The sequence below is a fragment of the Equus przewalskii genome, chromosome 22 (assembly GCF_037783145.1).
Source record: "Equus przewalskii isolate Varuska chromosome 22, EquPr2, whole genome shotgun sequence".
Lineage (NCBI taxonomy): Eukaryota > Metazoa > Chordata > Mammalia > Perissodactyla > Equidae > Equus > Equus przewalskii.
Genome location: NC_091852.1, coordinates 22,314,186 through 22,341,897, shown reverse-complemented (window position 1 = coordinate 22,341,897; position 27,712 = coordinate 22,314,186). Strand labels below are relative to the sequence as shown.

At 39.4% G+C, this 27,712-nt stretch overlaps 1 protein-coding gene and 1 long non-coding RNA gene across 12 annotated transcripts in view; one reads left to right on the top strand and one right to left on the bottom strand.

Moving 5' to 3' along the window:
• The window catches only part of LOC139078516 (uncharacterized), a 44,776-nt gene extending 18,603 nt beyond the window's left edge, over positions 1–26,173 (top strand). Inside the window, exons 3-6 of one of the 3 annotated variants that reach the window (XR_011531510.1) lie at positions 15,657–15,729; positions 21,484–21,664; positions 24,297–24,421; positions 25,052–25,629. This is a non-coding gene — a long non-coding RNA (uncharacterized lncRNA). Of the gene's footprint in view, positions 1–15,656; positions 15,730–21,483; positions 21,665–24,296; positions 24,422–25,051 lie in introns of all 3 variants that reach the window. The other 2 variants (XR_011531512.1, XR_011531511.1) reach the window with 2 other exon arrangements.
• The window catches only part of SMARCA2 (SWI/SNF related BAF chromatin remodeling complex subunit ATPase 2), a 166,772-nt gene continuing 150,495 nt past the window's right edge, over positions 11,436–27,712 (bottom strand). For all 9 annotated transcript variants that reach the window (XM_070590087.1, XM_070590092.1, XM_070590089.1 and 6 more), the window contains 5 exons: positions 25,634–25,739; positions 25,068–25,169; positions 22,015–22,147; positions 13,749–13,891; positions 11,436–12,375 (listed from right to left, as the gene is read on the bottom strand). In XM_070590087.1, coding sequence (XP_070446188.1) covers positions 12,340–12,375; positions 13,749–13,891; positions 22,015–22,147; positions 25,068–25,169; positions 25,634–25,739 — 520 coding nt within the window. In that variant the 3' untranslated portion in view covers positions 11,436–12,339. The remainder of the gene's footprint in view (positions 12,376–13,748; positions 13,892–22,014; positions 22,148–25,067; positions 25,170–25,633; positions 25,740–27,712) is intronic.

The following is a 27,712-nucleotide window of genomic DNA, read 5'->3' as shown; positions in this document are numbered from 1 at the left end:
GGTGACTCACATACAAAACAGAGGAAAATTGGCACAGATGTTAGCTCAGGTTAACTCAGATGTTATGCTCTGCCCCTAGGAAAACTTGAAATGATCTAAGCTGATGAGAAGTATGATCAGATTGGTGTTTTAGATGAACACTGAAGGGTGGCTCATGCAGTGGGAGTTGCTGGACATACACACAGAGACCAGATGGAGTAACCCAGTGGGGAAATCCTGGACTGGTATTGACTTTATATGTGTTCTATTTAATATATTTATTCAGTGCATATTACGTAGCTGGGTGGAGGAAGCGAGCTCACTCCAAGACAAATAATATAATCGGTGTCCTCTAAGGAGTGTACAGTCCAGTACAGAAAAGAAGCACTAAGAGACAGGTTGGAGTTCTAGTTGGAGTACTAGTTACAAGCAAGGACTCTAGAGCTGGTCTGCCAGGAGCTTGGATCCCAGCTCCACTAGTTACTAGGTGAGTGACCTGGGCAGGTCATCTCTCTCTGCCTCTGTTTTCTCATCTGTAAAATAGGAATAATAATAGTACCTACCTTGCAAAGTTGTTGCAAAGATTTAAATGAGCCTATATCTATATCTACATCTTTACATCTATCTGTATCTCCAGCTAAGAACTTAAAGCAACGCACATGGTAAGCAACACTGCAGTTGTCATTATTCAAAGGGGACTGGAGTGGGGAAGAAGGAGCTGAGGAATTAAGGAATTAGCCAGCCTCCACTCTGAACTGAATGCTGGTGTTATGGTACTGTTTTAAAATCCTGGTATTCCCAAGACTGAATACAGAAGGATAGGACAGATGGAGTTGCTTAAGCCTGGAGCTGCTGTGATTTCACTCCTTGGTTTTGTTAGTTTCATTTACCCTCGTCTGCATTGTTCAGCATTCATGGTTTCACTTCTCTCCAGGACCCCACTGCAAGTTTCTCAGTCTTATCCAAATCATCATCATCATCAAGTAGTTAAAGGCCTCCAATGTCTCCTCTTGCAGATCTGTTTCCCTGTGCCATATGTCAGCCTGAAGAAGAAAGTGAGTAATGAATATTTCCAATGCCCTTTCAGCACAGTGAGATGTGCACAAATCTTCCGTGATCATTAAGTGGGCTTTAGGCAAGTAAAAGAAGCTCAGCAGACATTTTTTTGTGAATTGTTTAGAATCTGCACAGTCTAAGCAGACTCTTCCAATGGAAGATGGTGGATCGCTTTCTCATGGCCCACCCAGATTAAAATTCCAGGAGCAGTTTGACCTGTCTGACTCTCCCTATGGTCTCAAACCCAATTTCACATCCTCCAAAAAACCTTCAAGTTCCCTCCATAGCACTTGCTTCTTACTCTTCTCATAGCTTTCATCATTTTTGGTGACAATAAACAAACATGGAATAGAAATAACTAGAATGTCCCATCAATTTGGAGCTGTTTAAATAAGTTATGGTAACGACATAATGAAATATATGCAGTGGTTAGAAAGAATGAGGCAGTTCTTTGTGCACTGATATGAATGCTTTCAAAGATAAATGAAATGAAACAAGATAAGGAAGAGTGTATATAATTTTGCTACATGTAATGTATGTTAGGAAAGAAAAGGGCTGGCCCAGTGGTGCAGGAGTTACGTTCATATGCTCCGCTTTGGCAGCCCAGGGGTTGCTTGTTTGGATCCCGGGTAGACCTACACACCACTTATCAAGCAATGCTGTAGCAGGCATCCCATATGTAAAGTAGAGGAAGATAGGTATGGATGTTAGCTCAGGGCCAATCTTCCTCAGCAAAAAAAGAGGAGGATTGTTGGTGGATGTTAGCTCAGGGCTAATCTTCCCAAAAGAAGAAAAAAAATAGAAGAAAAAAATAGGAAAAAATACACACTATTTTTTTTTTCATGAGGAAGACTGGCCCTGGGCTAACATCTGTTGCCAATCTTCCTCTATTTTGTATGTGGGACACCACCACAGCATGGTCCAATGAGCACTGTGTAGGTCTATGCCTGGGATCTGAACCTGCAAATCTCAGGCCGCAGAAGTGGAGTGCGTGAACCTAACGACTATGCCACTGGGCTGGCTCCTACACACTATTTTATTTTATTGACTCTAAGACACTATTAATTATAAATGCATTATTTTATTTGTCACTAAGAAAGGAAAATTGCTGCCAATCAAAATTATGACATCATAGATTGAAAGACATTGATGTGTCTGTCAAAGACGTAAAAACATGTTTTAGAGTTGATAAAGTACGACATATTTGTATTTGCTTGTATGTGCATGGGCTATCTCTAGTTATTATCCCATCCTATAGGAAGTTTGGGGACTGGAGCTGCTCTGCTCAGTGGGCTCTTTGCTCTGTATAGGCTACATTGACCACAGAACTTTGAATACACCTCCGTGGGCCACTGAAGGAGGCCACACAGCAATGTATTCACCTGGTGGTATCTTCGTCTGGCATGTTGATTTCCTAGTCTCTTTATCTGGTGATCATCCTCTGGACTGCTTGCTTGTTGGTTTGGGAGCAAACAGTGAAACAACTTAGAACCAAGTCCAAGGGGTGATTCCCATCCATTCTGGAACCCAGAAGAGAGTCTGTGGTTTGTACTTGCTCAGCCTTATAAAGCAGACCAAGGATTCTGGCACTCAGTGGGTGATGAGACACCACTGTGGAAGTGTTAGCCTGGGTAGTCTCCTTTTAGTAAGATCACTGGCCATGAAGGAGGCAGGGGGGTAGTGGAGTAGGCAGGGAGGATTCCTGGTTGTAGGGGAGATGAAAAACAGGTCTTGGAGTTTACTCTCCTTGATATTTTCCGAGCACTGTGCATAAGACCTGGCATGGGTTACCCTCAGGACATTGTGTAAAGGGAGACCATCAAAGGAGAGTTACAGGCGGAAAGCTGGGAATAAGATTTTGAAAGCAACAGAAACTGATATTCCATTCTAGGGAAACTCTCCCTATTTAGGCTGTTTATTAAGGACCCAGACTCTCAAGAAATGTCCCCAGGAAGTCCAAAGAAATTCTATAAGGTCATATGGGCTGATATAAACTGAAAGAAAGTGTGCTCAGAATTAGACACCTTAGTATATCGGGCCCTGCAAATACAGTTCAATCCCCTTCTAACACTGTTATAGGATGAAGAAATCACATCGTGCCTTATGACGTTCTATTAGGCTGGTCCTGTTCTGGAAATAGTATTTATATATGGGGCCCATGCTCAAATCAGTGTAATAACGAAAGCTCTTATATGGAGTTCTATTATTTCTCCAAATCAACCAGCCTAAAAAATTCTAAAAAATGAATATGAATTCTCTGGAATTATTTAAATGTGAATGATTACTATAAGGTGATCACTTTCTGGTAGATTTTTTTTGCCCTGGGGTCACACTCACTCCAAGTATTCCACATGCTAAACCTACTCGAAAGGAGAGAAATGGTATTTCGATTAAACCTCAGCAAACAATAAACTTATAACCGCACCACAAAGAGGCCATTTAAAGCTAGTATCACCTTTATGTGCCAGCTTCCCCAAGAGCTACCAGGCTGAGAAAATTTTCTTAGCAGCCCAGGGGTGGAGAATAATCTTGTGTTGAGTTTCTGGCCAGCTCAGGGGGCTGGCAAAGAACTAGACCTCAGGGCCCTGCGCTCCCCAAACTTAGTCTTCTTGGAACATCTAGAGTAGCCCTGACTGTTTTATAAAGTTCAATGACAGGAGCAAATATGGGTATTTTGCTTCTGAAGAAGCCTTTTCCATATGCAAATAAATTAAGGAGCATAAACATCTCCTTTAAACTCAGAATTTCCTCTAAAAAATTAAGGGCTTGAGGGAAAAGAGAAAAGATAGTAATTTTGCAGTGACTTTTTAAAAGAAGAAGATGGAAGTGTTAACGAAAATAAGAGGAGCCGGGCCTAAGTGATCAAGCATAAACATAAGTGAGAAAGAAAACCAATCAACTTTAGTTTTTTATTAAAATCCAACATAATTTGCAAAGAAAATTTTTTCAATAATGATTTAAACGTAACTCTAACTTGTTTCAAGAAAAACAGAGACAAAAATTATAGTTAGAGTGGATTTAATGATTTGGTATTTGAATTATTTATAATGGCAAAAACACCCAAGAACTGGTATCAACTAAAATATGTTAGAAGAGCAAATATTATCTGGTTATGACAAACGTATACATCGGAATATCATACAGCTACTAAAAAAGAATGAGTTTCAAAGTGGTTATACCATTTTGTATTCCTACCAGCAATGTATGAGTTCCAGTTGCTCCATAGCCTTGTCAACATTTCCCATTGTCAATCTTTTAAACTTTAGCCATTCTAGCAGGTGTTTAGTGGTATTTCACTGTTGTTTTATTTTGCTTTTCTTTGAAGATGAGGGACCTTGAGCATCTTTTCATGTGCTTATTGACCGGTCAGATATATCTTCTTTTGTGTAGTTTCTGTTTAAATCTTTTGCCCACCTTTTTAGGGGATAATTCGTCTTTTTATTGAATTGTCATAGATCTTTATATACAAGCTCTTTTGCAGATATATATTTGCAAATTTTTTCTCCTAATCTGTGGATTGCCTTGTCATTTTCCAAACTGTGCCTTGCAAAGATCAAAGGTTTTTAATTTTGATAAAGTCCATTTTACTAATATTTTCTTTCATGGTTCATGTTTTTTTGTGTCCTGTTTAAGAAAAATTTGTCTAACCCAAGACCACAAAGATTTTCTCCTATGTTTTCTTTTAGAAACACAATATTTTAGCTCTTAAATTGAAGATCCATTTTGAGTTAATTTTTATGTATGGTGTGAGATAAGAATTGAGGTTTTTCTTGTCTTTTCCCATACAGATATCCAGTTGCTATTATCTTATAAAATTAAGTCCTTACCATATAACCCAGCAATATCACTTGTTATTATTCCTGTAAGAGGATTGAGAACATGTCTACAAAAACATTTGTACTTCAATGTTTGTGGCAGGCTTTGTCTGATATTAATATACTCCATCTTCCTTTTGATTGTTAGTATAATATATCTTCCTCCATCCCTTTACTTTTAATCTATGTGTTTCTCTACATTTAAAATGGATTTCTTGTAAACACCATAGAGCTGGGTCTTGATTTTAGGTCCATTCTGACAATACCTGTCTTTTAGTTAATTTAAACCATTGGTGTTTAAAGTGATTATTGATATAGTTTGATTAATAGCTACCATATTTGTTACTGTTTTCTATTTGTTGCCTTTGTTCTTTTTTTTCCTTTTTTTTTTTTTTTGTCGTCCCCACTTTTTCTGTCTCCTCTGGCTTTAATTTTTTTGTATGATTCCACTTTTTTTTCCTTCCTCTCTTAGCATGTCAATTATACTTTTTTTTTTTTAAACTTCTTTTAGAGGTTGCCCTAAATTGGCAATATACATTTACAACTAATGCAAGTCCACTTTCAGGTAACACTATAGCACCACATGGGTAATGCAAGTACTTTACAAGAAAGTATTTCCAATCCCCTCTCCCATCCCCTATGACATTGAGGTCATTCATTTCACTCTCCATAAACTATAACCATGGAATACATTGTTGCTATTATTATTTTGAACAAACTCTTACCTGTTTGATCAGTTAAGATTAAGAGAAATAAAAAGTTTGATTTTACGTTCATTTATTCCTTCAATGCTCTTCTGTTCTTATGTAGATCCAAGTTTCTGACTTGTATCCTTTTCCTTCTCTCTGAAGAACTTGTTTTATTTTAACAATTCTTGTGATGCAGGTCTCCTGGTGACAAATTTCTTTAACTTTTGTTTGTCTAAGAAAATCTTTCTTTCTTTTTTGCTTTTGATGGATAATTTGGATGGGTACAGAATTTAGGTTGGAGATTCTTTTGACACTTTAAATATTTCACTCTATTCACTTTCTGTGGTTGCTGAAGACAAGTCTGATGTAATTCTTATCCTTGCTCCTCTATAGGTAAGATATATCCCCTCCCCTGGCTTTTTTCAAAATGTTTTTCTGTCTCTTTGATTTTCTGCAGTTTGAATATGATATGTGTAAGTGTAGATTTTTGGGTGCTTATTCTGCTTGGTGTTCTTTGAGCATCCTGGATCTGTGGTTTGGTGTCTATCATTAGTTGTGGGAAATTCTCAGCCATTATTGCTTCAATTATTTCTTCTATTCCTTTTTTTTTCTTTCTTCTCCTTCTGGTATTCCCATATGCATATATTATACCTTTGATAATTGTCCCACAGTTCTTAGGTATTCCTTTTCACTCTTTTTTTTCCCCTTTGGATTTCAGTTTTGGAAGTTCCTATTGACACTTCTTCAAGCTCACTGATTCTTTCTTTGGCTGTGTCCAGTCTATCTACGAACCTATGAAAGGCATTCTTCATTTCCGTTATGGTGTTTTGATTTCTAGCATTTCCTTTTGATTCTTTGAGTTTCCATTTCTCTGCTTATGTTACTCACCTGTTCTTGCATGTCCCCAACTTTTTCCATTAGCGCCCTTACCATGTTAATCATAGTTTCTTTAAATTCCTAGTCTGATAATTCTGACATCTGTGCCATATTTAAGTCTAGTTTTGATATTTTCTCTGTCTCTTCAAAATGTTTTTGTCTTTTAGTGAGCCTTGTGATGTTTTGTTGAAGTAAGGTACAATGTACTAGGTAAAAAATCATAACATACTAGGTAAATAGGCCTTAGTGTGAGGTTTTACGTTTACCTGGCCAGGAGTTAGGCCTTCCCTGTTTGCTGTAGCTATAGGTGTCAGAAGCTAAATTTCTCTCTGGTGTCTTTATCTCCTTTGTCCTTTTCAGGTTTCCCTGGAGACTTTAAAAGTGTCACCTGAGATGCATAGTTCTTTCAGTTCTATTACCCTGTTATTATAAAGGAGCCCTGCTGATGGAGGGGAAGAGGGATGTTCTGTAGTTCTAGGATTAGTGCTCAGTCTTTTAGTGCCCGTACCCCTGGGCTGTGACCTTCAAAAGTACTTCTCAGTTTTGTTTCCCTCTGGCTCCTTAGGAGAGACAGGAAGGCTGGAGGGTCCTGGAACTGGCTATTTCCCTTCTTCCAGGTTGACCAGGCTCTGGTAAAATGGTTTCAGTTGAGGGCAGGCCTTGTTAAGAACAGAATACTCTGGGCATATTTTAAAATGACTACTTTCCCGCTCCCTCTGCTTGAAGCATGAGGGGATTTGTCTCCTGTCTTCACTGTGAGAACCTGATAGGGCCCCTCTAGGTCATACTCATGAAAGTGTGGGGGCCTTCCTAAGATTGGATCCCCCCCGAGTTTTTAACTCTCAAACTTGTCCACACCGAACCTTCTGCAATTAATTAATTACAGATTAGGTTTTCCTAGCCAGTTACCAAGAGTTGTCTGCTCCAGTAGGTTGTGATTCTCTGTATCTGCCTGAGTGTCTCTTCAGTTTAGGGCACGGTGGTTTGCCCTATGACCTCAATTGCCTCAAAGATCTAAGACGGGTTGTTGATTTTCAGTTTGTTCAGCTTTTTTCTGGTTAACAGTAGAGATGATTTCTAAGCTCCTTCCTTGCCAGACCAGAAATGAGAACTCTCAAGCCCCTCTTTCTGGGTGGTAGTAATATTGGTGATTTTTTACTTTGTACTTTTCTGGCTTTCCACAATTTCTACAATGCACATATATTCATTTTATAATGAACAAGGAAATAACAAATGTTCTATAATAGAGAAAAATTTTAAAATTGAGTTTAATCTCCATTGACTTGGAGGAAAATAAGGCAAGTTGCACAGAATAGTGTGGAACTTTTAAAAAAATAAGAAAAAACATGAACATCCACCCCTACACAGCTTATTATCTACATTAACATGACTTTACTATTCCATTGTCTTCATTAGTGCAGCTTTAGTATTCCAGGGGACTCTTGCCCTGGCAAAGAACCATTGTTCATTACAGGAACTTCCTGAAAGACACATCAACTCTTCAGTAGAAAGCATCAACTTATAGTTATGCCCTAAGACTCTTTGATTCCTCCCCAAAAATCCTGGCTTTACTATTCCACCAATCCTCAACTATTATATCTGATCTTTACCCATTTCTAACCAATTCCTGCACAGAAAGACACATCTTAAATCAAATTTTAATAAAATCCAGCATTAACCTTCCTTCTCAAAGAAACTACCAAAGCTGCATGGAGATGGTGGTCTCCCCTACAGCAGTAAGCAGTAAATTCAGCTTCATCTTATGAACAGGTTAAGTTGGGGATCGCTGGGGACCTGGCATTTGACAGTGTATATGATTTTATGTATTTATATAAGCAAGAAGAAATGGGCACAAGTGACCACATCAGGCTGTTAAAGTCGATTGCGTGGTGGGGGTGAATTCTAAATTAATATTCTTTGTATTATTTCACTTGTGGTGGACACATGTCTGTTTTAGAATCCTGGAAGAGGAATTTAATTAAAAATGTTACAAGAGACTTAAAAAATACATCTATTTGCTTGAGGGAGTATGAGTCCATTCTCTCTGAGGTTTATAATCCCACAGTGAGCCTTGCTCATAACAGCGCTTGGGTTCACACAGAGGCCACTTTCTTGAACATAATAAGACCCAGTGTTTATAAACAGGAAACTGTTTTCTCTGTATGCTCGACTTAGTTGTCTTGCTTTAGTCAACGTGGAAAATCCCTTTGGAAAATCCTTACTGAAAGTGATGCAGAATAAGAACCCTCCTTGCATAAAGGGCTCAGTCATTTGGAACATGCCACTTCCACCCTCCATTAAGCTCAATGTCCTAAACCACACCAATGATGAATACAGCTCACTTGAACGTTGATCTAGCAATTCTAGACCTATCAGTCATGGTTTCTCACCCTTTGCCCCATCATTTTTGATTACCTCTCCCCAAGTACACCAGAGACTGAAAACCTGAGATTCATATACTATATGACAGTATATATGAACAAGGACAGAAACTGTACTTTACCTGGTTTAATGCAGTTCTTATTTACTAAATTTTATGGAAAGACTTGGCCATTCCTCCAAGATATCTGTATAGTAAACTTGACTGTTAATATAAAATTCTCATGGGCATTACATTTATTCATAAGGGAAGAGGATGTCTCTCCCCTTCTCCTAAGCAGACCAAAAATATTTCCCCCAAGTATTATACCTTATCAGTCTACATCAGGTTCAAGTCAAGCACAAAGGAAGACTGCTTCCTGGTACCATATGACAGAAAAGCTGTGTCAGAGAGAGAAAAATCATTCAGCCTTTTCAGTGATTCCCATTTATGTTGATTTTACTAGAATGACAATTGTGTGGTGGGTGTACACACCTGACGGAGTGATCTAAATCAAGACTGGGATCAGCGTGGCCTCATACTGCTCCCCAGGAATGAAATAATAGAGATTAAGAATCTGAGGGACTCAGCAGTGCTTTTTCAACTGGAGTATGCGTCAGAATCACAGGGCGGTCATGCTATCCAAGTCAGCTGGGTCTCAGGAGCCTTTACCATCCAGCTGCAGCTGGGGGATAAGGGACAACGTCCTGGTCCTTGTGGAGTGGCTTATCACTGAGAAGGAAGAGCCAGGATAGCAGACAAGCCCAGTCAAGGAAACCGAGTCTCAGAGGAAAGTTCCACTTCAGCCATGAGAAGCAGAGAACTGAGCCAAGGCTTGTTTGTAAACCCCGTTGGGTCAGCAAGCGCCGGGTATATGGGGGTCCGGCTTATCAACAAGATCAGTTCCAGGCCTCACTCACTGGAAAGGTGGGAAGCTGCAGGGAATATGGGCTTTGGAGCCAAACAATCCCACCTCTACAGTCAGCTTTGGTGCACTGGCCATAGCTGTTCAATCTCTTGTTTGAATTATCCTTATTAGTAAAAAGGGAATAAGAACGATGCCATCTTCACAGGGTTCTGTTAATTAATAACATTAAAGGATCTAGTACATCGCCTGACACCCTTAGGGTCCTTCCTCTATTTCTAGTAAACCACTGACCTTGTAAAGAACTAAGTTTGCTTAACAGGCTAAACGACTGGAGCTGAACAAAATGGCCGCCATGAAGAGGTTAAAAATAGGCGAGTGTCCTACGCACGCAGGATGGCCTGCCTCTCGCTAAAGCATGCTCACTCTCCCTGCCGCCTCACGACTGTTGTATGTGTCACCTTCCCCACCTCCTCTCGTGTCTACTCTGGCCAGAGAGAACAACATACCAAAGACATCAGAAGAATTACACAACTTTCTTCACACAAGAGAAATCTTGAATCATAAAGACGATGGTTTGGATGGCTTTAGAACAGCAATGCCTCTGAGGTGGAGAAGAGATTCCAGGGAATACAGAAAATATAGAGACACAGAAATGGAAGCAGTGAAATGAGACTGTTTTCTTTGAACTGATACCAAATCATTTCAATAAGAAAAACTAATGCAGTTTATTCTTTCACGGGAGTTTCCAGTTCTATTGTAGTCAGCAGTTTCTACAAAAAAACCTTGAAGGGAAACTCAACACATTCCACAGTGCTCAAACTATCTGGAAATTCAGACATGAGTGCACACTTGGAGGGACAAGTTTCCCAGGACTGGATTTTGTGTGGGTCAAATTTCCTTCAAGATTCAAAGTATGATGCATTGGCAATTCCTCATATTGTAGAAGCAAGAATCCCAGAGTTCTCCAAAGACAATGGTAAGAAAGGAAGTTTTCATCAATCCATTAGAGATGAGAGAAAACTCTTTTATTATGGTCCTTGTCATCATCAGTTCCATGAGAAAGAAAGTGCCAGGCTTTGGCTAGCCATGTTTGAAAATTTTTGAAAACAAACAAATGCAAGACAATTTGGGGACAATTGGGGAAATGTGATATGGATTATATATGAGATGGTAGGGAACTATCGTTAATTCCTTCTGAAATTAGGATGAAAGTAGGATCGTGGTTCGCCAGGAGATGGCCTTAGTCTTAGGAGATCTGTGCTGAAATATTTATGGGTGAAGTGTTGTGATGATTGTGTCTTATTTTCAACTGGTTTAGTCAACAACAACAACAAAAAAGAGAATAAAATAGGAACCATTGTTGAATCTTGGGAGGAGAGTATATGGGTGTTCATTGAACCTGTCTTTCAATTGAGCACTTTTGAAATTTTTCAAAATCAAAAGATATTAATATAGATTTATTACACAGTATATAATGGCATACTATAAATCTATATTACTATATACATGTTCTGTCTCATGAACAGAATTTAAACCACTAGAAAAGGCTGAGCAGGGGTTTAGCGTGGCTTGGTCCATGCCAGCATCTCTCCTGGTAAAAGTCATGGAAGCAATAGGCTTCTCTCCCTTGCGACCAACCTGGTTCATTCCAGCAGACTGGCGCTCGCTCTCAGTCTCTTTTTTTCCTTTTCCTACTAAGCATTCTGTAGCAAGAGCCTGCCCAGCCCTCTGCAGGAGCTGTCACTCAGGCACCAGGGTTTCAATCCCCTAGAACTCAAAAACAAGAGGCAACGTTTGTTGAGCTAAATTATCTCTTTATTAGGAAAGCAACAACACCACATTCTTGGAAATTACTGGAATTTTATTTGCCTCAGGCTTATGACTTGCAACCAAAGACATTGTGCAAAGAAAGCAAAGATTAAGTACACTTTAGGGAGAAGGAGACGATACACATTGGTAACATAGGAGATCAAGTTGACAAAAGAAGCCATCCAATACACTATATAGATTGCAATATTCAATAGCGTTTTCAACAAAACTTTTCTTCTTTAAATCAAGAGCCAAAAAATTAAGCAATGTTTACAGTAGACATAAATCTTATACAATTCAAAAAGCATTTTTCTTTTCAGATCATAGAGCATAAAATGGAAAAATGTCTATGCAGGTGAAGTCTACCTACTGTACATTTATCACCTATTAAAGTTGCTTATATGTACCACAGTGTAAAAAAAACAATACCGAACAAATAAAAACCTTGAAAATTGCCTGATGAAAAATAAAATAACCAGTGGCTTTTAATGGCTTCTCCTGGTTATCAGTACTACAAAAAGACAAAAATCTTCTCATCCGAACAGGTGATAAAACCAGGCACAATCAAACTGTTACCAAATTAGACCCACCCATAGAAATATACTATCCACCCACATAGTTTCCATCAAAAGCTTTTTTCTGTTTGTTTTAATCTTTGAATCTTTGAGGCCCATTTGGTCACAATATGTTACAAATATTTGTGTGTGTGTGTGTGTGTTTTTTTACACCATGATATCATATGTTTGTCTGGCACTATCCTAAAGCTAGTTTATAGATGATGATGATAGAGAAACAGCCCAGCGCCCCCATGACAAGTGAACTCACTGGGCAGAAATGAGAGAGGAGAGGAAGGAATTCAGTTCTTGCAAGGAAAAAGGTCCATATGGATCACTCATCATCAGTTCCACTTGCTTCTGACTGTTCCTAAAAGTAAAAATAAGATAAAATGGAATAAAATTACATGTAAGAAACAGAAGACATCATAAACCATCAAGAGGCAAAATAGAAAAGAAAAGACATTTTGGAAACAGTTAACCCTCCAAGCCACTTCATTCTGTGGGAAGACGGAAAGATACCAAAGAGGCATTGACAGCCTCTACACTGAAAAGGGGAGCGGCTAACTGGAACCCCCAAAGGAACAGTCACCATCTATACTAGTGTTTTGCTGTCTTTCACTGTGGCATGAAAAGTCTATGGCTAATAATTCCTCTTTTTAGCACTATGTTTTAGGAAATTCATGGGAGGAAAAAGTAACGATGTATTTGATGTCTCCTCACCGGTAAGTCTTCTAAAGAAAACATAGTATTTTAAATGTATTTGAAAAAGCTTGTGCCCAGGGTCAAGGCTGGGTGGGGTGGGTGGGATAAGAATTCTGAAACTTTCTCATCAGACCCAAACGGCTATGTGCTGAAGGAAAATCAAGCTAGCATACTTATGTACTAAAATGGAAAATTATCTTTCCAGAAAAAAAGTAGAAGGTGGGTGGTAGGGAACCTGAGGTCCTCTGGAAAGTGAATGAAAGGGAGGGGACTTCAAAAGGCTAGAAGTTTCTGCCAGCACCGCTCCCTTGTTGCCCACACAGTCAGGGATAGCTGACTTATGACTGACTGAGTTATGTTGTTTGGGTCTGAATTCAGCCGCTATTTACTTACATGACTTGGAGCAAAACACACATAATGTAAGCACTGATTTCTGTAACTTGCTGAGAGTGACATCTATCTCATGATGCTAACATAAGCCTTAAACATGGTACCATAGGGGAAGGTACTTATTTCAGGGCCTGGCTCCATAAATCCCCCCTGAATTTTTCATATCTTAAAAAATAACACCTCTAAGTACTTAAAACTTCATCCAGATTTTTTGTATGGCACCTTAACTAGCAACTCAAACCCAAACTGACATTACAACACTTTTTCTCATTCTTTCATCTAATGATTATTTCATTTATATACTGCTATAAACTAGGCACTAGGCATGATGCTGGGTGTTACGGATATAAAATATTAACTGGCCAAGGAGAAAACTGTATTTGTGGGAAGATAAGAAAAGGGAACTTGATTTAGTAGTTTTTCATTTGTGAAGACTATTAAAAAAGCAATAAACACAGCCCCAAATTCTCTGATATAAATCATGCAGCTCAGTTCACATCTCTCAATAATGAAATCTCACCAAATCTTTAGGTTTTCCTTTCTGGGTGGTAAAGTGAAGAGGTTGGAAGGGGCATGCAAACACGAGAGGGAAACAGAAGTGGAGAGCGCTACCCCCGCCCGACTTCAGCCCAAGCCCACCAGGCTTACATTTTCATCTTGCTCTTCATCACTGTCAAAGTCGCTCACGACGGGTTTGGCTTTTCCTCGATTTGGCCTTTTCTTGCCTTTTCCTTTGTCCCGGCCTTTCTCATCTTTTTTATTGAGCTTAATTTTCACCTTAACGGATTTTGCTACAACAAAATAATATAGACAGCAATGAGGAATCACAGGAAAATCTTCTTACACGTAGTAATAAGATTGACGAACCAAACGTCCAGGAGCGCCCAGAACATTCTCAACTTATGCCTGTTCTCCATCATCCTGTCTAGCAACCCCTTTCACTTACAGCCGTGTCTCAGTTTGGACGATAAATTACATCATCGCCGTAAAACAGGCAACAAGAGGGAACGAGGTCCCATGGAGGGCAGCTGGGCTGGGTCCTTTCCCTGGCTCCTAATAGCTGAACAGGGATCTTCCTAAACAGGATAATGAGGATTGCCCTTCCTATTTTGTGGAGGGGTGTGGGCATTTATTTAATAGAACTTGACATTAAAAAGTATAAATAAGTGTAAACGGTTAAGAGAAAAGGCCAGTAATTTTACTATGTAGATAACTCCAGTTGACTTAAACAAAAAGAAAATTCAAATAGTTGAATAATATTTTTAACAACACAGAAAGGTGCAAAATGAAAGTAAAAGCAAAACAAAACACTCAAATGAATCTGAAAGCTTCCTTTCCCCATCTCTAGTCTCTCTTCCTACTGTTTTCTTTCTGGTCATTATTTCAAAAAAAAAAAAAAGTATACATCCATACCCGCAAATATATCCATCCCTGTGTGTGTATGATTCTATCTATATATAGATTCCATAAAATTCTATATAGAGAGAATATAAAGGATTCAAGTATATAGACATACACTCTTGCTTTATATAGTTATACCAAAGGAATCTTTATACATGCCCATATTCCATGCCTTGCCTTTTTTCTCACATATGTGGACATTTCTATGCATCAACTAATACATAACTGTCTAATTCTTTTTAAGGCCTGAAAATTTATGGGTACACTGTAATTTATGTAACCAGTTCCCTAGTGATGGGCACCGAAGTTCCTAGCTTTTTTGCCAGTATGAACAAAGCTGTCATAAACCTATTTGTTGACATATCTTGCCAGAATTTCGGGAGGTATGGTGGACATATTCACATGGTAAATTTCTAACAGTGTTCTGCCAAATTTACCTTCAGGAAGATGGTACCTATTTCTACTCTCACAGGGCTTTTCTGAGGATAGAAATAAAAATTGGAGAGTTCAAAGTGCTAACCAACAGATATAGGTGCATATCCCAAAGTTCAAAGAAACCCTGTTCCATGGCATCGTTGTGGGATAGATGTCCACTGAATACCATTTTTAGGATTTGATGATGAAGTTACTGAAACTGTGGGTCTCTCATGCAAACCAGTTTTGCTAGAATATCATGTTTGGTGGGTCTCAAGACACCTAGAAATAGATATTGTCATGGAAGGAATCAGTTCCAGAAGGAATCTTAGAAGAATTTTTCACACATCTTTTGTGAAGTCGAGGGACCCACAAAACATTTACAAAAATGAAATCTTCCAGGGAAGTGTAGGCTACCCAAAAATATGAGAGCAGATCTGTTTTGAACTGAAGTGTGGTGACAACATATGCCCTTCCCCCATCCCCAAAGGGGCAAAGGCTGGCAAATCCTAGCACACAAAACAGTATTCCTAGTTGAGGCTTCTATCCATCTTGTGCGAATGTTTGCTGCTGAATGAGCTATAAGGTGGGGGCCTGTTGCCTTGGGTGAAGTAATTTAAGATAAGAAGAAAAGATTCAGGATGAAAAGGTCTATTAATGCAAATGCACGAAGATGTGGAGGCCTCTAAAAGATTTTTAAATAATCTGGAAAGAAAAAGTGAAATATCTTTATCTACACAGGTGTTGCCGTTCCTGACATGGGACTATGGGAAATCCATGCAAGGTGTGAAAAAGCAGAAGCCTGCCAGTGAAGGTAAGAAAATGCATCCTTAGGAACATGATGTAAATGCACCTTGGAGTGTGGGACACTCTAAAGTTGGCAGGCTTTGTGTGTCAGTGGATACCCAGCTCCAAAATCCCCCCTGACAGGCTGCCATGGACAACTAGGCTAATAAACTGGCCCATCAGGTGAGCCCTAGGAATAGGATGCTAAGGCTTTTTGATACCACCATGCGGACTCATGAAAAGTTCTAATTACCAAGAGCAGTAGGCAGAATAATGACCCCCTCGTAGATGTCCATGTTCCAATCCCCAGAACCTATGAAAATGTTACATTACACGGCAAAAGGGATTAAGGTTGCTGACCAGCTGACTCTGAGGAGGGGAGACTATGCTGGACTGACCAGGTGGGCCCTGAGTCCCTAAAAGTGGAGGAGGAGGTGGTTCCAGTTCAACATGATGAAAGATCCTCACCCACCTCCTCCCACAGACACACCACACATCGAATCTACAGCTACATATATGGAACAATTTCCTCTGAAAAAAACCCTAAAAACTAGCTGGACGACTCCTACACATCAGGCAAACAAGAAAAAAAAAAAACGTTGAAGCAAGCAGGAGAGGCCAAGACGCACTCTCACAATAAACCCCACTCCTGGTGCAGTGACGCTGAGGAGGGAAAGATTTGAATCCCACATTGGGCACCTCAAATTTTAAGACCTGCACCTGAGAGATGAGCCCCCAAATAGCTTTGAAAACCAATGAGGCTCACATGAACTGAGAAACGGCTCTTAAAGGGCTCACACCATGGGACTCACCCACTCCAGGGCCCAGCACAGGGGCAACTGATTGAGAAGCACCCAGACTTCGTGCAAAAGGAGGCTTATTTGCTTATCTTAAAGCATCAGCCAGAGAGGCAGGCATCTAACTTAACACACATCTAAAGGCCTGCTGAGGTATGGAGGCTGGCAGGTGCCATCTCTGCCTTGCTCCCGCTCACCAGTATCTCATGGAAAAGAGCTTGTACCATCCTCTGGTTCCCCATTTTTTGCAACTAGCCCCTCTCCCCAGGGTACAGCATGAGGCCTATTAGCTTATCCTCACAGAAGTAGCCAAGAAGCAGGGTTCTAATTAGGCACCTGTCTAAGGGCTGACTGTAATCCTTTTCAGAGACCTCAGAGGGTGGGCACTGTCTTCGTGCTCTCTCTCTCTGCCAAGTTCCAGAGTGCTAGTATCTCCCAGAGGGGAGCTTTTGCACATATCTGGTGCCCCAGTTTTTGGAACTGCTTCTCCAGAGACACCTCTAGATTGCCTGGCTGTGGTGGCCAGTGGAGCTAATGCTTGTAGTCCCACAGGACGGTATATATTTGCATACTTTAAAAGCTGCTGCCTGAGGCCCTGGCTTACAATCAGCCTGAAGCTAGGTGCTGACTGAGATCCTCCCCTTTGGGATGCTAATAGGTCTTGGCACACCTCAACTACTGGGAGACACTAGAAATAAAATAGGCTGCTTGGAAAATGAAAAAAGTATGAGAGACAACCAAGAACAAGGACAGGGTTGAATGATAAGGTTCACCTACAGGAGGCCCCTCCTTTGAGACTGGGAGAGGTAGCTATTTTATCTAAATGCACAGCAACCAACACAGAGAGTCAAGGAATATACTCCAAACAAAAGAACAAGATAAAATTTCAGAAAAAGTCCTTAATGAAATGGAGATAAATGACTGACTTGATACAGAGTTCAAAATAATGATCATAAAGATGTTAACGGAACTCAGGAGAAGAACGGATGAGCACAGTGAGAACTTCAACAAAGAGAAAGAAATATAAGAAAGTACCAAACAGAAGTCACAGAGCTGATGAATACAATATCTGAACGGAAAAATACACTAGAGGGGTTCAATATCAGACTAGATGAAGCAGAAGAAAGGATCAGTGAACCTGAAGACACGGCAGTGGAACGCACCCAATCAGAGCAGCAAAAAGAAAAAGGAATAAAAGAAAGTGAAGATACTTTAAGGGATTTATAGGACAACATCAAGTGGAGCAACATTTGCATTATAGGGATCCCAGAAAGAAAACAGAGAGAGAAAGAGGCAGAAAACTTACCTGAAGAGATAATGACTAAAACTTCCCTAAGCTGGGGAAAGAAACAGACCTGCCTGATCCAGGAAATCCAGAGAGTTCCAAAAAAGATGAACCGAAAGAGACCCACACCAAGACACTTTATAGTTAAAATGTCAAAAGCTAAAGACAAAATCTTAAAAGCAGCAAAAGAAAAACAACTTGTCACGTATAAGGAAACCCCCATATAAGACTATCAGCAGATTTTTCAGCAGAAACTTTGCAGGCCAGAAGGGAGTAGTAGCATGAGATAGTAGTCAGAGTGCTGAAAGAAACAAACTTCCAGCCAAGAATACACTACCCTGCAAAGTTATTCAGAATTGAAGGATAAAGAACTTTCCAGACAAGCAAAACCTAAGAGTTCACCACCAGTAAACCAGCCTTCCAAGAAATGGTAAGGGGACTTTAAGCTGAAAAGAGAGGGCACTAATTAGTAACAAGAAAACATATGAAACTATAAATATCACTGGTAAAGGTAAATATATAGCATTGGTAGTGGTATGGCACCGCTCATCAAGCCATCCTGAGGCAGCGTCCCACATAGCACAACCAGAAGGACCTACAACTAGAATATACAACTATGTTCTGGGAGGCTTTGGAGAGAAGAAGAAGAAGAAGAAGAAAAAAGGAAGACTGGTAACAAATGTTACCTCAGATGCCAATCTTTAAAATAAAAAAATGTGGCATCAAAAACATAAAACGTGGAGAGGAGAAAGTAAAAATATAGAGCTTTAGAATACATTCAAACTCAAGTTATCATCAACTTAAAAGAGACTGTTATAATGATATGTTGTTATATGTAAGCCTCATGGTGATCACAAAGCAAAACCTATAGGAAATACACAAAAGATAAAGAGAACGAATCTAAGCATACCACTAAAGTTATGAAACCACAAAGGAAGAGAGCAAAAGAAGGAACAGAGGAACTACAAAACAGCCAGTAAACAATAAACAGAATGGCAATATGTACACACCTACCAATGATTACTTTAAATGTAAATAGACTAAATTCTCCAATCAAAAACCAGAGTGGCTGAACGGGTTAAAAAAACAAGAACCAACCATATGCTACCTACAAGACTATCTGACATCACTCACAAAAATTAACTCAAAAATGGATCAAAGACTTGAACATAAGACCTAAAACTGCAAAACTCCTAGAAGAAAACAGACAGTAAGCTCGTTGACATTGGTCTTGGTGATGACCTTTAGAGTTTGTCACCAAAAGTAAAGCCAACAAAAGCAAAAATAAACAAGTGGGACTACATCAAACTAAAAAGATTCTGCCACAGCAAAGGAAACCATCACCAAAATGAAAAGGCAACCTATGGAATGTGAGAAAATATCTGCAAAGCATATCCGTTAAGTGGTTAACATTCAAAATACATAAAGGACTCACATAACTCAATAGCAAAAAAAAATCTGATTTAAAAATGGGCAGAAGATCTGAAGAGGCATTTTTCCAAAGGACAACAGGTGCAGGAAAAGGTGCTCAACATCATTAATTATCAAGGAAATGCAAATCAAACCCACAATGAGATAGTGCCTCACACCTGTTAGAATGGCTATTACCAAAAAGACAAGAGAGGACTGTTAGGGGCAATGTGAAGAAAAAGGAAACCTTGTGCACTCTTGGAGGAAATGCAAATTGGTGCAGCCACTATGGGAAACAGTATGGAGGTTCCCCCCCAAATTAAAAATAGAACTACCATGTGATCCAGCAATGCTACTTCTGGGTATTTATCTGAAGAAAACAAAAACACTAACTCAGAAAGATAACTACACCCCTATTCATTCCAGCATTATTTACAATAGGCAAGATATGGAAACAACCCAAGTGTCCAACAATAGATGAACGGATAAAGAAAATATGGTAAATACATAACAGAATATTATTCACCCATAAAAAGAAGGAAATCTTGCCAATTGCGACAGCATGTATTGACCTTGAAGCCATTATGCTAAGTGAAATAAACCAGACAGAAAAAGACAAATACTGTATGATCTCTCTCATATGTAAAATCTAAAAAACAAAAATAACTGAGAACAGATTTGGTGGTTGCCAGAAGCGGGGGAGTCAGGAGGTGTGTGAAACAGGTGAAAGGGGTCAAAAGGTATAAACTCCCAGTTATAAAATAAATAGGTCACGGGGTTTAACGTACAGCATGGCAAGTATAGTTAATAATACTACACTGTATATTTCAGAGTTGCTAAGAGAGCAAACCTTAAAAGTTCTCATCACAAGAAAAGAAAATTTCTAAGTATGTATGATGACAAATATTAACTAGACTTATAGTGGTGATGTCACAATACATACAAATATTGCATCATGCTGTATAGCTGAAACTGGTATGTTAACGTCAAGTACACCTCAAGAGAAAAAAAGTAAGTGGAAGAGGAGGAGGCAGAAGAGAGAGTCAGAGGTGCCAACGTGAGAAGGATGCACAAGGAAATGCATTCTCCCCTCGGTGACACCTTGATTTTGGCCCCAAGAGACCCATGACAAACTTGTGACCTAAGGAAGTACAAGATAATAAACTGTGTTGTAATAAGCCACTAAGTTTGTGGAAATTTGTTATCGCAGCAATAGAAAGTTATTACACCAAGTATCAAGAAGGATTAAAGAAACTGAACTCATCGACGGGATAAGAGGGCAGCTGTTTGAAAACAGATTAGAAATCTGGCTCTAAAATAAGGAAATATTTAACTGAGATAGGTAATGTAGACTTATTCATCAAATGCTAGGCTATTACAACTAGGGAATAACCACGTGAACTTGAACAAGGTTCATAAATAAAAGGCAGAATCACTAAAAAGACGACGACTGAGAGCAGATGTGGGTGTGGGGAAACGGACACTCCTAGGCTGCTGACAAAGACATAAACTCCGTTCTGTGTGGCAATATGTATGCATCAGATGTTTTAAAAATGTCTGCAGTCACTTATGGGTAAGAATTTTCAGGACAGCATTATTTAGAGTGAGAGTAACACATTTTGGTACATTCACTAATGAATGTTAATATAAACTGCTGTATAGAAACACCGATTGCTATGAGAAAATGTTCATAATAAATAGAAAAATCATGCTACAAAACAATGTGCTATACTTTTATAAACAAAATATTTATGTACAGGAAAAAAACTGGAAGGCAACGTCTCAAAATGTTAAGTGTATATTGGGTAATGGAATTACACAAATTTTCCTTTCTTAAAAAAATATTTTCCAAGTTGTCTGTACTAAGAATATAATTAGGAACAAATCTAATAAAAAATTTTAAAGCATATCTGTGCTGTTTTACATAGCAGACCATAAACTACTGGGATTTATTACTTTGAGAAGAGTTATGGGGTGAAAACATAATTAGGTAAGAAGAAATTTTAGACTTTTGAAGGCAGACTTAACCTCTGAAATATTAGGGTTAGCAACCAGGGCTGGGCCTAGGGAAAGATAAGGGAGGTACTTGCCTTGGGTACCAAATGTGAGAGGGCACCAAAACTTGGCAATCGAGACAAATGATATTCTAAAGAAATATTTTAAAAACTCAAAATTAATGCAAAAACAATCCGTGATGAAAAAAATATCAAAATTTTAAATAAAGACAGGATCAGTATCTGCTCCATGATGGACCACAGTTTCAACTCAGTTTGACCATTATTTTCTAAAGTGGTGATTCTCAGAGTGTGGTCCTGGGCCCAGCAGCATCCGTATCCCCCAGGAACTTGTTGGAAATGCTGACTCTCAGGCCCCACCCCAGGCGACTGAATCAGAGACTGCAGGCAGTGGAGCCCAACAATCAAAGCTCTATCAATCCCTTCAGGCTAGAGAGCTACTGTGCTACAGAACAGGTAGGTAATATTAACAACCATGTTGGGAGAAAATGTTTATTACACTGATATTCAAAGGCAGCATTCAGTGAGCCTTTGCTAGGAGCCTGGCCATATGCTAAGCTTTTTGCATGCTTAGTGGGGCGGGGGGGGCGGGGGGAGCATGTTTACTGCCTCTGTTTTACAGAGGAGGAAACTGAGCTTGAGCGGGGTTAAGTACACCCCCTGAAGTTGGCCAGCAAGGACACGGGAGACCAAGGATGGGAATCCAGATCTGCCTGACTCTAAGGTCTGTTCTGTTAGCATCTGTGGAAACATCTATGCAGGTGACAAGGGGCAAAGAAGTGGAGGAACCACATGCCTGGGCTTACCCTCCGACTCTGACTCCTCTTCATCTTCCTCTTCCTCCTCTTCATTGCTTTCGTCCTCACTCTCTTCCTCTTTGGCAATTTTCTGCCGAGCACTCTTAAACACTGACTGTAAGACGATGGAGTCTTCATAGATCTAAAGGGTCAAAGCGGCACCTGTTAAAAACTGCAAGCTGAGGGCCCAAGATTCACAATTGCAGTGTGCTCTTCTCTTTGTTATGCAACACGCTAACTTTATTTCACATGAATTTTAGTAGAAACGTCAACATTAGCTTTTAGGCCTACAGGAAAACACCAAACTCAAATACAGACACACATATTCTTATAGGAAAAAGTCCATATGCAGTTGAAATAACTTCAGTGTGTGTGTATGTGTGTGCGTGAGTGTGTGCGTGCATGCACTTGGGAGAGAAGGGTGGATTTCCATAAGACATCCTCCCATCTTTGACAACAAAAATGCTATTTGAAAAACTACATTTCTTATTTGAATTGTTCTATCAAGTGGTTTGGTGAACCAATCTTCTTTAAAATGCAATTCCCCTAACAAAATGGAAGCTATTCTTTATTACTGAGTTTATCAGTACCAGACAATACTATTCCAATCAATACTTTATTTTTAGTGTGTGCACACACCTAGGCATAGCCCTGTGTAGTTGCTGAGAGAAATACAAAGTTCAAAAATGGTTCTTTTTCTCAAAAAATTAAAAATAGGAGTACCATACAATCCAGCACTCCCACTTCTGGGTATATATCCAAAACAACTGAAATCAGGGTCTTGAAGAGAGATTTCCACACCCATGTTTACAGCAGCATTACTCACAATGGCCAAGAGGTGGAAGCAATCCAAAATGTCCATAACTGATGGATGGATGAACACAATGCAGAATATACACACCAAGGAATATTATACAGCCTTAAAAAGGAGGGAAATCCTGTCACATGCTATAACATAGATGAACCTTGAGGACATTATGCTAAGTGAAATAACAGCCCAGTCAGAAGAAGACAAAAACTGTGTGATTCACTTCTATGGGGTATCTAAAGTAGTCAAATTCACAGAAATAGAAAGTAGAATGGGAATTGGCAGGGCGCCGGGGAGATGGGGAGTTGTTGTTTACTGGGTATAGTGTCAGTTTTACAAGATGAAAGAGTTCTGGAGATCTGTTGCACAACAATAAGAATATATTTAACACTACTAAACTGTAAACTTAAAAATAATTAAGATGACAAATTTTATGTTTTACCACAAGTAAATAAAAAATTAAAAACAGAAAAAAATGATCCTTGCTCTAGGAACACATTCCTTTATTGCAAAGATGAGCCACACACTCAAGAAAGTGACTGCGCAACTTGTGGTAAACACCAAATAATACAGTACAATAGAACAAGGACCAGGGAGAGAACACTGTGATCAACGGGGTCCTTGTGGTAAGAATTTACCAGAGACATCAGAGTTGAGCTGGGTCTTAAAGGTGAGGAGGGTTCCATCAGGCAAGAGAAAGGAGAGAAAGTAAGAAAGGAGGGAAGGCAGGAATAAAAACGATGCAAGTAATTGCACCAATGTCAATTTCCTGGTTATGACACTGGACCGTGTTACAAAACACGTGACTATCTTGCGATGCTATAAAGGGTACACAGGCTCTGTCCGTGTTATTTGTTACAACGCCATGTGTGTTCAGGCAACCAGGTGTTTACGGGACCAGTCAGACTGAACGAGCAACTGTTTAGGTTGAGGAACAGCAGAGAATGAAGCTAAATGAGGCAGGGTAGGGTAGGGTACAACTTTAGAAAGCAGCCTACAGACATGAAATTCATTCTAGAATTTAATAGTACATGGGGTACCTCTAAGCTTGGTAGGCAGTAGATAGACAGGGTGAGAAGGTGTTTAGAGAAAGATAAACTAGTATCCAGGATGGGCTGGGAGGGAAGCCAGCCAAGAGGCCATTTGTCACCACATTTGAGGTGTGAGACAGCGACTGTGGGCAGACAGGGAGGTCGTGGGACTGGAAGCATATCACAATGTTGCCATTGTAGTATAAAGAACCCAAAAATCTACCCAGAGACTTTGAATGGTCATTCGCAAAAGACTTCCTTGTTGACTCCTGCACTTCTTCTCTATGTCCTGGTTTTTCTCTTAACTTTCTTTGAAGAGTGTCTTAAAAACAGAAGGATTGCTTTCAAGACCTATTATTTTGGTCAAAATCACACTACTATTAACCATTAAACCTGGAAATACACAGTCTGTTCAAGGCACATCCTGAGGATTCCCATGTTCTCCAATTTAGTGATTGGCATTGACAGAAGGTGAAAAAGCAAGATCAGGAAAGAGGCTTAAGGAATTGAATGGTGGCTGGACACGCCTTGGTCGGCAGACGCATGGACCTCTCTTCTCGTTCCTTCTTCTTCACAGGTGGGAGAGCATTAGGCCAGAAATACAGATAGGAAAAAGGGTGTTCATACAAAACGTGAGTGGAATTGAGGTGTAATTAAGTGCAAGTTATTTTAATAAATTCAGTGTCACTTACTCATATACTCTTAGACTTGCCAACTATGGAGAAGAGGAGTAAAGAGAATTGCAATTGGCCTAATATAAGGCATTTTTTATATGCAATTAGAGGCAATGGTTATTTTCTCTCTATATTTTTTTTTTGTCTTAAATCATAGCAGTTTCAACTCCTGAGGCAAGGTTACAATCAGAAAAATGAAGGTCAATATAATCAAATACACAATCTCGATGAAAGCAAAACCTGTACCTCTAGCCTTTAAGCATTACATTAAGTGATTTACTTGAATTCTTCCTCTAATTAGAAGCCAAGGCTTTAAGGGAAGCTCAAGTAGGAGCTAGCACAGCTATGGTACAAAGGAGCCGGCATTAAGTTGAAAACGCCAAACCCTCAATTTCCTTACGTAGGTAGCAGGGAATAGAGGATTTTATTTTTCATTTTTCTACTGCCAGGTTACTACCAACGGTTCAAACGGTAGAAAGTGAAATATTTTACGTAACAGAACATAAGCACATTTAAGGTTAAATCTTTTTCAGACAACTGAAGACAGACCTGGGATCCCTCCAAGTTGAATGTCTGAGCATTGTGACAGAGAAGCATGACATCTTTCTCCAGGTCGCCCAGGCTCCGGTATTTATGATTACGAATTCTTTCCTAATGGAAATTTTGGATGAAATAAAGAAGAGGGAGAGAAATGCAACAATCATTACTGGGTAAACAAAGCCCCATTTTCCCTTTGTCTTCTCAGCACACAGCCCCGCCAGGGATGTGGGCCTGCCCAACTCCAGGGGGTGCCAATCACACAGACCACCCTCCCACCAGTATTCCTTCTTGTAAGGGGGAGGAAGGAGAATGCAGTGGGAAACAGGAAGTGCAGTGGGGAAAGGGAATCTGAAACCTTAAATAAAATGCAATATAATACAATATGAGCTCGCAGCATAATGCTTAAATAACACACATGTAAAGGCACAAGGACACCCCAACCTTTTTGGTGACAAGCCCTGGATGGCTGTCAGTGGTGATCAGACAAGATGCCACTGCCAAGTCCTGACGAGAATCATTTCAATGAATTTAACTTCTCCTTTACTTAAAATAAAGTTTGTAAACAAAATAACTACCTTTATTTTTTTGAAATCCACCGGCTTCCTAATTAATTCATAGTATTCTGGTAATTCTTTCCTTGAAGGTAACTGAATGAAGACTTCACTGAGCTGTCGCCCTGAACTGCAGGGTGGAGGAAACAAACAGAAACATAACAGATCATGCACTACTAAGGAAAGGTTTCATTCTATTTCAGAGAATGCCGGAAAAGCAAATTGGCATCCCATGCATATAGACACGCGGCTCTTTAAATCAAGGAAAACTCCACAACTCTACTGGAGATTAATTAACGCCCCTTGTGCTAACTTCAAAATCACATCAAAATACCATTAGGTCCCCACTTCTGTCATATGTATGATTTGGGAAGTCCACTGAGGATTTCTCTATCAGAGCAAACACATCTCTTCATTTTGATCGAAATATTTAAAATATCCTATTCAACCAAAAATTCCATTTTTAATGAATAATAATTGAGTTGGTAAAAAAAAAAAACCAGAAACAACAGAGACTTTACTTCCATACTCCTTTGTCTTCAAATTTACTTTACATTTAGAAAATGATATGTTAGAATATATTCTGGAAACTCAGATGAAAAGCTTTTGTATGTACCTAGTGACTGTCTTATCTTTTCAGTCTTACTCCTTTTAGGGTATTTTGCACCCCGTGAACCACACACACCTTTATGACTATTTGCCACAGGAACTCCTTCATCATGCCTAACTGCACTTCTGCTTGTGTGGAGCAATTTGGGCAGAAAAGAACAAACATTTAGCAAGTGTGGGTGCCTCATGTTGCTTAGATTCCTGCTGCACCCTCCCCCAAATTTATTGTAGCTTTATTTGAAAGCAGATTTAATAGCAACAACTGCTTAGCATTTTGTAATTTTGACAAAACAGGCAATAAAACGATATAAGCTTTTAACATCACTTAATATTAGAAGCAGACATGGTTAAAGGAACAAAGATTTTCATAATTTAGGTTCAAGACCCTCCTATCTGACCTGGCCTACCCAGATCAATAGCAGCTGTGGGGTATGGTACAGTCATTTTTCACAAAAATCTCGCTTCCCTTATGATGCCATCATGACTTCCTTTGTGAAGCCAGAAATATATTAAAAAAAAAATATATATATATATATAAGTCACTGCCATGTAAATTTCAGAAGGTGATTCTAGGCATGTGAGAGAATGCTAGAAGCAGTGGAAAAGAATGAGTGACAATCTGCTGTTTTAATCCAGAGTCCCAGTTGTATAATTAAAAAATAATCATAATGACAGTTATCATAAAAAAGGCATGCGCAGTAACTCAAATGGTTGCCTAGCAACCGGTGGGGAACAGGCTGAAGTGCAAAGGGGCCTGCATAAATTAGCCGAAAATCCTCTGTCAAAGGGATGGGTGAGTTTTTCTGTTATACTGGGTGACTGTTGTGTTTTATTTTATTTTTTAATGCATATATAGACCTCATGAATACTAAAATCAGGGGTGAACACAAGAGGTTTACGAGGACCACAGTTTAATAGGGAATTGGGTTTTTAGATGATGGTGGCAAGAACTAAGGTGTTCTCTCACCCTCACATCCACTCCTACCCTCCCCCCTCCAGGTGGAGAAATGCGTTTGTACCTCCATAAATTATACCACACAGTACGTGACAACAACTATTTTATTTCCTATCACCTTCAACATAGGGCCACAATATCTGGTCGATTCTTTTTCTACCATTCTGAGATTTATATACGCAAACATTTTACCTGATTGAAAATGAACATCTGAAAGGCACTGACAGGAATTTATAGACATTAGTTTTCCTATCAGAGACTTCTTTATAATTAGCATTCTTTACAACCTAGCAAAGATCAAAAAGACGTCTTGGTAATCTTGGATTTGACAGCTGACCCTCAGTGACATCATCATAGTGCCATTTCCTACAATGCCAACAGATGGTGTCACTTTCCTATTGAGGAATGACCAGCACATCTTTGCTTTGTACACCTGTGATGGACACAATTCTTTATTTCAACTGTGCTCTTGAAAGAAATAAGTGGATTGCACCCAGAGTGTGATAAAGCTCTTTCTAACAGGGGCAAAATGGCTAAAA